The sequence below is a fragment of the Emiliania huxleyi genome (genome assembly GCF_000372725.1).
Source record: "Emiliania huxleyi CCMP1516 chromosome Unknown EMIHUscaffold_12, whole genome shotgun sequence".
NCBI lineage: Eukaryota > Haptophyta > Isochrysidales > Noelaerhabdaceae > Emiliania > Emiliania huxleyi.
Window position 1 is genome coordinate 1,253,151 of NW_005201392.1, and position 10,796 is coordinate 1,263,946.

The 10,796-nt window shown below is 67.3% G+C and overlaps 4 protein-coding genes across 4 annotated transcripts in view; 3 read left to right on the top strand and 1 right to left on the bottom strand.

Moving 5' to 3' along the window:
- Positions 1-1,206: 1,206 nt before the first annotated feature.
- EMIHUDRAFT_449063 (hypothetical protein) lies at positions 1,207-2,943 on the top strand (the record flags this gene model as incomplete). Its single annotated transcript, XM_005790626.1, has 5 exons — positions 1,207-1,872; positions 1,955-2,023; positions 2,148-2,213; positions 2,288-2,392; positions 2,470-2,943. 5 exons carry the CDS (start codon positions 1,207-1,209, stop codon positions 2,773-2,775), a joined length of 1,212 nt encoding a protein of 403 aa, XP_005790683.1. The 3' UTR covers positions 2,776-2,943.
- Positions 2,944-4,793: 1,850 nt separating this feature from the next.
- Positions 4,794-5,812, top strand: EMIHUDRAFT_200814 (hypothetical protein; the record flags this gene model as incomplete). Its single annotated transcript, XM_005790627.1, has 4 exons — positions 4,794-5,019; positions 5,097-5,175; positions 5,552-5,619; positions 5,763-5,812. 4 exons carry the CDS (start codon positions 4,794-4,796, stop codon positions 5,810-5,812), a joined length of 423 nt encoding a protein of 140 aa, XP_005790684.1.
- Positions 5,813-6,389: 577 nt separating this feature from the next.
- On the top strand, positions 6,390-8,906 carry EMIHUDRAFT_200815 (hypothetical protein; the record flags this gene model as incomplete). The annotated part of the gene is made up of 4 exons (XM_005790628.1): positions 6,390-7,732; positions 8,123-8,282; positions 8,541-8,726; positions 8,844-8,906. 4 exons carry the CDS (start codon positions 6,390-6,392, stop codon positions 8,904-8,906), a joined length of 1,752 nt encoding a protein of 583 aa, XP_005790685.1.
- Positions 8,907-9,495: 589 nt separating this feature from the next.
- Positions 9,496-10,796, bottom strand: part of EMIHUDRAFT_200816 (hypothetical protein) — a gene marked incomplete at both ends in the record, with an annotated part of 1,437 nt that continues 136 nt past the window's right edge. Inside the window, 3 exons of the mRNA XM_005790629.1 lie at positions 9,496-9,582; positions 9,988-10,137; positions 10,561-10,626. Coding sequence (XP_005790686.1) covers positions 9,496-9,582; positions 9,988-10,137; positions 10,561-10,626 — 303 coding nt within the window. The remainder of the gene's footprint in view (positions 9,583-9,987; positions 10,138-10,560; positions 10,627-10,796) is intronic.

The following is a 10,796-nucleotide window of genomic DNA, read 5'->3' on the forward strand; positions in this document are numbered from 1 at the left end:
AGGTCGGGGCGGTTGACGGCCGCCGGCGACCTAGCACGGCGCTGCACGCCGCCGAGACGCCGCCGAGAGCCGCCGCCGGCTGCGTCGCGACCGCCGCCGCGCGGCTCGCGGCGGTGGACCCAGCATCTCCGCTCGGCGCCGCCTATATACTCGACCGAGACTCGGGTCACGGCCGGGAGAGCGACGGGGCTGGTAGACGGCCGCCGGCGACCTAGCACGGCGCTGCACGCCGCCGAGACGCCGCCGAGAGCCGCGACAGCCCCTGTCGAAACCGCCGCCGCGCGGCTCGCGGCGGTGGACCCAGCATCTCCGCTCGGCGCCGCCTATATACTCGACCGAGACTCGGGTCACGGCCGGGAGAGCGACGGGGCTGGTAGACGGCCGCCGGCGACCTAGCACGGCGCTACACGCCGCAGAGACGTCGCCGAGAGCCGGCGCCGGCTGCGTCGCGACAACTGAGTCCGCGCGCCACGCGCGGGCGAGGGGAGCGGCGACGGGTCGGCGGGCGACGAGCCGCAGCAGCTGCGCCTAAAAATGAGGTGGCGGCGGGAATAAAGCGTCATCTGCCGTGCGGGGAAGCGATCGCCGCCCTCGAGCGCGCCGCGCCTCATTTTACACCCAGTCCGTCCGAACCAACGCGACAGCTCGGTGCGCGCGCCGTGCTCGCGCGGCGGTGAGGGGGGTGGCGATGTGGGCGGTGCCGGCGGCGAGCCGCAGCAGCGCAACGGCAACGAGAGCGCCGGAGAGGAGGCGCTCAAGAAGTGGCGCATCTCAATAGCGCTGCACCACGGCGGAGACTTTGGCAGAGTGGACATCGCACTCGGCAGCCTACTCGAGCTCGGTGCTGCACGCCGCTGCTGTCTCGAGCGAGGCTGAGCGCCCAATGAGCAATGTCGACCAGCCGCCTGAGGGGAGGGGTGGGATGCGAGAGGTCGGGGTGGAGGGCAGGTGGCGGCCGCTGGGTCGGGGGAGGGTGGGCGACGCGGTCTCGGGCGGCAGACGGCGCCACGAGGGCGCTCCGGAAGGCTGGAGCGCCGGGGGCCCCAGCCCTCCGGAAACTGTGGCCTCGCCACTCCGGAAAACGCGGATTTGGGGGAAAAGTCTCTATACACACCTGGAGGTAGCCCGCTCCCGTCGCACTTCCGTCGCCGTGTGTAGAGCTCAGCAGGACTCGCTCCACTAGCCAAGCCGCTGCCACCGCGAACGATGTCACCGCCACGCGTGGCCGTCATCGGGGGTGGCGTCGCTGCTTGCTCTCTCGCGCACGGACTGCGCGACAGCCTCGCCTCCAGGGCGGTGTCCCTCCACGTCTTTGAGATGGGCAGAGCGTCGGGAGGTCGAGCGGCGACGCGCGGAACGCGAGACGACCCCGGCCTTCGAGTCGACCACGGCGTTCCCGCCTTCGCCGCGCTGACGCCTGAGTTCGGCGCCCTCTGCGAGAGCCTCGTGGCCGCCGACGTGCTGCGACGCTGCGACGGCGACGGCTCAGCCTTCGGCGTGCTGCGGAGCTCCGGCACTTTTGAGGCGGAGGACGCGGCCGGTGCCCCGACGAGGTATCGGCCACCGGTCGGCAAGGGCATGAACGCTCTCTGCGACGGCCTGCTCGGTGGCGAGTCCACGCTCGCCAACTTCACGCCCAGCACGATGGTGACGAAGGTCGAGCCGGTCGCAGCACAGTGGAGGCTGACCTCGAAGGGCGGCGTCGACCTGGGTACTTTCGACTGGCTCGTCGTCTCCTCGACGGGCCTCGCGCACCCTCGCTGGCGCACCACCTTTGGCGGAGAGCCTCCCCTCGTCGAGGCTGCCGCGGCTCTCGGCGACACTGCGCTCGACGCAACCCTCGCCGCCCTCGTCCCGCTGCAGTCCAAGCCCGTCACGGCCGCCGCGCCCTCCGCGCTGCGCCGAAGCGGCGACGCGCCCCTCTCTCCGAGCCTGCTCGCCGCCTCCCTCATAGGCTGCGATGCTTGCATACGGCTCCGACGCGGCGGCCGCGTGGGCGTCGCTCCCCTTCTTCAAGGCGCAGGTGGAGGCGCTACCTCGGCGCTCTCTCGGCGCTCTCTCGGCGCTCTCTCGGCGATCACTCGGCGCTCTCTCGGCGATCTCTCGGCGACATCTGTCGCCGACATCCCCCCTTCTTCGAGGCGCAGGTGGAGGCGGACCCCGTCCTCTCTCGCATCGTCGTCCAGCGCGTCAGCCAAAGCCTGACCGCCGTGGTGCTGCACTCCATCCACGAGCTAGCCACATCTCGGGCACATCTCGGGAGATCTCGGCTGTATCTCGGGCACAGGTGCTGCACTCCACCCACGAGTTTGCCCGCTCGGCGGCGCACGTGTACGGCGCAACCTCGACCGCCGCGCGCATCGCCGGGGCAAAGTCGGACGCGGGCGAGGAGGCGCGCCGGAGGGCGGAGGGCAAGCATCTGCCGTCAACGCGCGGCCTCTCACACCGGCAGCGTGCGCCCTCGCGTAGGGACGCATCCTCGACGCGATGCTGGTCGCGGCGGAGAAGCGGCTGGGTGGCCTGCTCGGTCCTGCGGCGGCGATGCGCAGCCCGGCCTGGGGCCCGCACCTGCACCGCTGGGGGGCGGCCTTCCCGGACGCGCCCCTCCTGCCCGAGGGTCGGGCCGTGGTCCCGAGCGCGCGGGTCGCCTTCTGCGGCGACTTCGTGGAGGGCGGCGAGGGGCGAGGGGGCAGCGTCGAGGGCGCGGCGCTGAGCGGGCTGCGCCTGGCGAAGGCGCTGCAGCGCGAGATCGGGGGACTGTGCGGCGCGGATTGATGACGACTCTGGTGCCTTTGATCTCATCGTTGCAGCCAGCGTTTGGCGCATATGGCGGCGCCCTGTCTTCTCCTGCATGTGCATGTGCATGTAGCATATCTGAGCATGTGTGCACATGTACATCAATCATCATGTTCGATGTTGTTGTGTGTGCATGTGCATGCCAAATGCAAAAAATAGGAGGAAGTGCACAGACTACACGACACAAACGCCCACGCAGAGGCCCCCTGCATCAAGGAGGGGGGGCGAGGGGCATCTGGCGACCCTTGCCACATTCTCTTCATTATGTGCAAAACTTTTAATTTACGAAAGAGCCGCGTACATTCGGCACTTGGGACAGATAGAGATCTTGCGCTCTGTGCGTCTTGCAGTCCCTATTCCTCCTCCTCCTCCTCGTCCTCGTCCTCGTCCTCCTTGTCCTCCTCCTCGTCGTTCACTCCCCATTCCGCGCAGTCGCAGCAGCAGTGCCGGTGGTACCCACATCCTCCGCAGGTGGAGTTGCAGCTCCGGTGGTACATCTTGTGGCAGCTGGAGCACGCCTGTCCAACGCCCTTGTGCCCGCCAGCGGCATCAGGGTTGAAGACGCCGCATCCTCGGCACTGCCACATCGACAGCTGACCATGCTTCTCAGCAAACCAGTCGTGACGCGCCTGCTGAGAGGTCTTCGTCCACGCCTGCTCAGAGGGCCACCGCTCGATCCTGGCATCGATGAAGCACGCCTCACACGCTTGCTCCCAATCCGGCACGCGTGTCAGCCTCTCGCAAATCATGCACTTCTGCGACACGCCCAGCTGCAGCAGGTTGCGGCCGCTCACGAGCTCGAGCGAGTGCACTCGCGCTTTGTTGACACGTGCGTTCGGAAGGGAGTCGCCGATTTGAATTTCGTCGAGAAGAGCGGCCGCGACCATCTTCGGCACCGGCACTCGCAGTCTCGGCCACGCCGCCTCCACCGCAGCCTTGTGCGCCTTGTTCAAGACGGCAGCTCGCGAGAGGAAGTGCGCATCGCCCTGCGCTGCCATGCCGTTGAAAATGGACTCGCAGAGGTCGGTTGGGAGGTCGGTCAGTCCAAGCGGATGAGCCTCCGCGTACGCGACTCGGACGGCGCGGCGCGTCAGGACCTGCCCCATTTCTTGCAAGACTAGCAGGTTGGCTCGCTAGTCGCTCGCCGGGCCCGCGCAGCACGCGCGGGCCTTTTTTGTGGTTGATAAAGTGGCACCTTCGACATTGCACTTGGAGCACTTGGAGTGCCGATTCCGTTTCTCGAGGTTCTCGAGGTTTTCTTTATAGGAGAGAGAGTTGTATTGTCTAAATTCTTTATGCTGTCCTCCTATTTTTACTATTTAGGATTCCTAAGCTTAAAGGCCCGCTAAACGCGCGAGGCGGTGGCGGCGGTGGTGCGGGGGATTGGCAGGGGAGGCGGCGGGATTGACAGGGGATGGGGCGGCCACGAGCGGAGCGGCGGCGAGAGGGGGGGCGGCGGCGAGGGCGCGAGGCGCCAACGAGCGAGGAGCCCGCGCCATCAGAGGGACGCGCCGCTGCGAGATGGAGGGCGGCGGTGACGGAGGCAAGGCGCGAGGCGGCGGCGGCGGCGGCGGCGGCGGCGGAGGCGGCGGCGGCGGCGGCGGCGGCGAGAACGGCGGCACCGAGTTGTACGGCGGCACGTCGTTCCTGGCGCTGGTGGTTTGAGGTCGGCATCGTCCAGAGTTCGGTCGACGAGTCGAGAGCTTCAGCTGGCCGAGGGTGCCACCTTTGTGCTCTTTGTGCACGAAATGGGAAATATATCTCTTTGATCTGAATTCTCTCTGCCGCCATCCCATCCCCCCCCCCCCAAACCGGTTGCCTGTCCGGTTGCGCTTTTGTGTGCTCGCGGGGGAGGAGGACAGGGTCCGTTGTAAAAAGAAAGAAAAAAGACCAGAGAGGTGTAGGGAGGCGGGAAAAGCCAAAAAAGCCGTCAAAAAAGCTCTCTCTCTCAAAAAGCCGGCCAGCCTCCCGTTACGCGATTGCTCGCGAAGCGCAGCATGATGCGCGGCCAGCGTGGGAGCAGGTCGGCGCCGACGCTGCCAGAACTAAGACGAGACCGCGACCGACGGCGGGCCGTGCTGGCGAGCATCCGCGCTGCTGACGACGGGCTCGAGACTGCCCTTGAGAGCGACGAGATCCTCGCATGCTTTGAAGAGGCGCTCGGCGAACGGCAGCCAGATATGGGAACGGATGCTGCAGCAGGGCGAGAGGCGAACGCCGAGAGTGCGGAGGCCGCACCGCGACTGGAGGCTGCAGCAGAGCACAGCAGAGGGAACATTGCCCTCTTCCTCTTCTTGGAGGTGTCACGGTCCTCTGGGCGTTCATCTGCCTCTCGAGCGGCCGCGTCGCAATCACACTCGCCGCCGTCTTAATCCCTCGGTGTATTATTATTAACAACGAAGGCGCTCTCAAGAAAAAGACAAGAAAGACGAGTCTCGAGTGCGGGGCTGGGCCCTGGGGCCGTCAGGCTGTCAGGTGCTGTCACAGGCGGTGCTGTCAGACGCTGTCGGAGCTGTCAGAGCTGTCAAGCCGCTGCTGCGGAGCTGACCGCCTGTCAGAGACGTAGGGCCGGTGCTGTCAGGTGCTGTCAGGTGGTGCTGTCGGGGTGGCGGGTGCTGTCAGGGGAGGCCTGCGTTGCCTGCGTTATCCCTCCTCCTCCGCGACTCCCTCAAGGCCGGCCGAGCCTCTTTCCACCCAGTGAAGAGCTTCCTCAGCCACTCGATGTGTTCCTCTCTCTTCATTATGCGCGCCGTAGCCTCATCGTTGAGCTGGATCCTCTGCACCGCTCCCGTCGCCGCCTCGGCCACGACTTGCAAGTTCCTCGTGACCCCGGCGCCAAGGTCCCTCCGGCTCTTCTCCGAGAGATCATCTACCAGCGCCGGCAACACCCCCCCGCGACGGCTGGGGCTAGTGCATCGTACTTCGTACCCGTCCTCCATCCAGCACCCTACACGCTATAGCGTCAGGCTATGACTTTTTGCCGAAAATAAAAGGGATAAAAAGCGGTATCCGGTAAGCGCCAGCCCCGAGGCAGAGCCCGCAGCCGCCGCGAATAATGACGCACACACGCACACACCGATATGGGGCGCGCCAAACCCATTCTCCCATTTGACAATGCACAGGAAATGCTCGCGCATGTGTGCGATGTGCGTTCATGCCTCTGACACACACATACCCCAGCCACACTTATGACACTTATCACCCCAATGAACACGCCAGTGAGGGAGGGCGAGACGATCGAGGGGTCCCGTACCACGCGGAATCGACCCTATCCAGTGCTCAAGTGCTCAAGAGGAGACCGCAGCCAGTGAGAGTAGATCCACACCGCAGGGTTCCGGCTCCTACCCGGATAGGGGGTCTGTTGGCACTGACTCGCGCCAAAACGCCCTACCTACCTACCTATCCCCAGGCCGCGCAGCGAAGCGAAAAAAGATGAAAATAGGCGGTACCTACCTATTGCAGGGCCCTTTTGGGCCAAACACGACCAACCTACCTACCTATCTGGGAGGGGCCAGCCAGTGTGCAGACCCCCTATCCGGGTAGGAGCCGGAACCCGGCCCCCCCCCCGGAACCCTGCTCGCGGCGGAAAAGCCATGAAGGTCGCCATCGTCGGCGGCGGGATCACTGGCGCGTCTGCAGCTTCCAGCCTGGCAGGCTATGGCATTGAGGTCACCGTCTTTGACCAAGGCGGCCGTGGGCCTGGCGGGCGGGCGTCCCACCGGCGGGTCGATGCGGCGTCGGGCACGGTCGGCCCTGACGATTCGTTGCTCGCGCCCGAGGACGACTCGACGTACGAGTTTGACCACGGCTGCCAGTTCTTTCGAGCGGACTCGCCGCAGATGCGTGCGATCACCGAGCGGTGGGTGGAGGCGGGCTGGGCGAGCCGCTGGGAGGGGCGGTTTGGTCGCCTTGGCCGCGGCGCCGACAGCCGCGGCTCCAACGACTTTGCTGCGGCGCCCGACTTCTTTGGCGTGCCTGGGAGTGAGGGCCCGGTGTACACGGGCGTCGGTGGGATGCACCGGCTGCCCCGCGCCATCCTCGCCGCGTCGGGCGCCTCTGTGCGGCGCGGCGTCCGTGTGTCTTCCGTGGCGCCTGCGGCGGGAGGCGGGTGGGCGCTGCGTGGCACCGGCGGGCTGGCTGCGCTGCACGACACCGCCAACTCGATCGCCGACGGCGTCGACGACGCGCCGCTCGGGGTCTTCGACGCGGTGCTGCTCACGGACGCGTCTCAGTCGCTCGGCGGCTGGCACCGCGCCTCTGCGGGGCTGGCTGCCGGCACGGGCAGCGCGGAGGCGGTCGGGCGCGTGCGGCACCGCGTGCGGGTGCCGCTCTTCTCCGCCATCGTCGCGCTCTCGCACCCGATCGGCGAAGCGGTCGGACTCGACGCCTTCACCGTCAGCGGAGGCGGCTCTCCCCTCTGGTTCGCGGCGAGGTCGCAGTCCAAGCCGGGCGTGCCACGCGGGGCGGCAGAGTGCTGGACCCTGGTCTCGACGGCGGACTACGCGGTCCGACAGATACAGGAGACGCCGATGCAGTCGCCCTCGGGCGCGTTTCGGCCGCAGGAGGACTCGTACCTCCTCTCCGAGCCCGGGCCGGCCCTCTTCGACGCCCTCCTCGCCGCCGTCGCCCCCCGCCTCGCCGCAGCAAGTGTCCCGCTACCCGCAGCCGTCTACATGCACGCGCAGCGGTGGGGCTCCGCCCTACCCTCTCCCGCCTCCGTCTTTGGACGCGACGCGGACGGCGCGCACAAGCCGCTCGGCTCGGCCGCCTCCGAGGCGGTGGAGGTGTGCGGGATCCGATACGCGCCCCGGCTGCCCCCGCTGGTGTACGACCCTCCCGCGCGGACGATCGGGCAAGGGCCGGCCGAGGAGCTCCGTGCCATCGAGGGCGTCGATGACGGCGGGAGTCCAGACGCCGACGCCGCCGACGCGATTGAGTGCGGCGGCGGCCTCTTCTACGCGGGCGACTTTTGCTCTCGCCGCAACCCCGGCTTCGAAGCAGCGGCACTCTCCGGCGCCGCGGCGGCGGCGCTCCTCCTCCAACGCCGCGGCGAGTCTCTCGAGGACGTGTCCAGGAAGGGTCTAGGAAGTGTCTCTCGAGGAGGCGAGTCTGCCTCGGCGACTCTGCCGCGCCCCGCCGTCGCAACGTCGCTGGCAGCGGCTCGCGCGGCGGCCGACCGGCTCGGCGAGGCGGCGGAGGCGGCGGGGGCGACGCGCGGGCTCAACCTGCAGCCGGCCGGGCGGGGCCGCTTCCGCGGCGAGCGTGCGCGCGTCTTCGAGACGGCGGCCGGCGTGCGGCTCGTGTACCAGCTCTCCCTCCGCGCGAGGACGCCGATCCTCCTCCTCGGAGGCGGGCAGAGCGGTCGCGCGCTCGCCTGCACGACGCCCTGCGGCGCGGAGCACGCGGCGTGGGCGGGCCACACGGTGCTGCTCGTCGACCGTACCAATTGCGGCTCGAGTGACGTGGCGTACCGCGGCGGCGCAGAAGTGGACGAGCAGGCGGCCGATCTCGCCGAGCTGCTCGACGCGATCGCCGCCGCCGCGCCGCCGCCGTGGGTCTTTGTGGGCCACTCGAGCGGCGGCCGGCTGCTCGGCCGCCTCGCCGCCCGCCGCCCTGACCTCGCCTGCGGCCTCGCCCTGTTGATCCTCACCGGCGGCCCAGCCGCGGCGGACGGCATCGGCAGGCAGTACTACACCCGCCACGCCGGCGTCGCGCGCGGAGGGATGGATGCCCTCCTCGCGCAGGGCTTCTACGCGGAGCGGGCCGCGGCCAACGAGCGGGTCGCCGAAACGCTGCGAGCCATGCCGCCGCCCGCCTTCCTCGCAGCGATGGAGGCGTCCGCCCGCCTCCTCTCCGACAGCCGCGCCGAGCCTGCGCTCGGCCTCCCGGCGGCGGACCTCCGCCGGCTGGGGAACACGCTCCCGATCTTTGTCTGCAACTACTACGGCGACGGCGAGCACGACGGCATGCACACCGCCTCCACCAGCCGCGCGGTGGCGGCCGCCGCGGGCGCGAGTTGCGAGCTGGTCATCTCGAAAGACGTACAGGTGTGGCTGCCCGCCCTGGCCGCGTTTGTCGGGCGGGTCTCGGCCGAGGTGCTAGCGGCGTGAGAGCATCGAGCGCCCGCGCCGCATTGTTGTTTCAGTGTCACACACACGACATTCACACCGGTATAACCCAAATTTCAACGAATGACAGGAAGTTTGTCGTATAAGTTTCTCGATTCGGGGCTTTTTGTTTTCCTTGCAACCTAGCTGCTAAAGTATACGCTCTAGGGGTTCCCCCATGGCCATGCCAGGTCCCAGGAGTTTCGGGGGGGCAGCAATCGCAAACCCTGCCCGGCCCCTAGCGCCCCCCAGTTAAGGCCCAGGTGTGGCCTAGGCTAGGGCATCAGAAGGGACCAAGAGGAGTCCAGTCTGAGCCATAGAGCCCATGTGGATGCCATGTCTTTGCCCCCGAAGGTCGCGTTCAAAGTCAGTCAGTCAGTCACAGTCAGTCAGTGTTTACACACGTCCCGCTAGCATGGACGACGGGGGGCACACGCACTCGCGGAACGCAGGGCATTACACACGAGGCGTTGTGTGCGTTCTCAGGGAAAGGCATCACCAATACTTTTGTCTGGTCGCGTTCAAATGCCCGGAGAAAACCCCACGGTGCACGCGGACGTTAGAGTACACACATTACAAGCGTCTCAGAGTCTCAGTGGTGTCCGGCCGGCGCGATCACCGAGCTGTGACGCTCAGGGAAGCCTGATGAGGTGCTGATTTCTATGCCCAGAGGGCTGGCCTTCGGCCCCCAGGCTGGATCAGCTGAGCAAGGTTTGGGGGGAGAATCCCCCGGTCAGATCTTTCAGATATTTTGACGGGGAGAACGGGAGATGTGGGACCGAATTACGAGAAATGCGGGGCAGGAAAAACGCGGTGATGTCAAAAATGTGGTGCTTGCGCACAACGCAACGGCGTGTGAGAGAGCATCTCAGCATGATGTGATGGGAATCACAGAAAATGAAGAAAATGAGCTTCGAGCCGCCGGGCGGGGAGTGCGCCCGCCGTGGCGCACGACTCTTGCGACTATAATCTACCTCTTCTACCTAGCGCTTGGCGGCGTTGATCGCGACCTCGCTCTGGGGGACTCCCTCGGCGCGGCAGCGAAGGCTCGGTGGTCGGTGACTGTGTGGTAGGCACGCTGCACCCTCATGAAGCGGTTCTCCGCCTCTCGCCTCGCCTCAGGGGAAGCGCCGCGAATCTTGTCGGGGTGCAGCTGCAGCGAGAGCTGCCGGTACGCGGCCTTGACCTCCTTGGCCGAGTACCAGCTCGCCGGTCGCGAGGAGAGGCCCAACTCCTACCGCCATGCACTACCAGACGTCAGGGGGCCGCACGCGGCATCGCGCGGTGTATTCAGAGCACCGCGTGGACGCGAGGGCCACGAATACGGCTGGAGACACTTGGGCCAGTGCCTCCTCGCGCTGCTGGTCGGAATACGCGGATCTGTCTGCCGCATCTAGGCCTAGAGATATGGGGAGATGGGGGGAGATGGGGGGGGATACGGAGCGGTCTTCCGCATCTCAGCTAGCGCCTTGTAGGCGTCGCCCAGCGAGAAGCCCACGCGTGCCCACCGAGTGCCGCCAACATCCCAGTCGAAGCACCTGATCGCGCGCCGGCCAGCTGGTGAGGACGACACGCAATCTCGCCGAGATCTCGGCGGCGGGGGTGGGTGTGAGAGGGGGGGTGGGGGGTCGCGCTTGTTGATCGAGTCGGGAAGCACGCAAAGCCGCTCGAACGAGCGGCCTGCCAGCGCCTGCAGCGGCTGCTTGACGCAGATGGGCTCGGCCTGGCGCCGCCATCCCCAGGAGTACAGCCTACCGCGCCGCCGCGTGAGAGTCAAGAGCACCCAGGAGGGGGGTATGGGTGGGTGGAGGGGGGGGGGGGGGGGGGTTTTTTCAGGGAAACTTCTACCGCCCCCAAAAAGGGGGAAAATTTTAAAGAAAGGGGGGGGGGGGG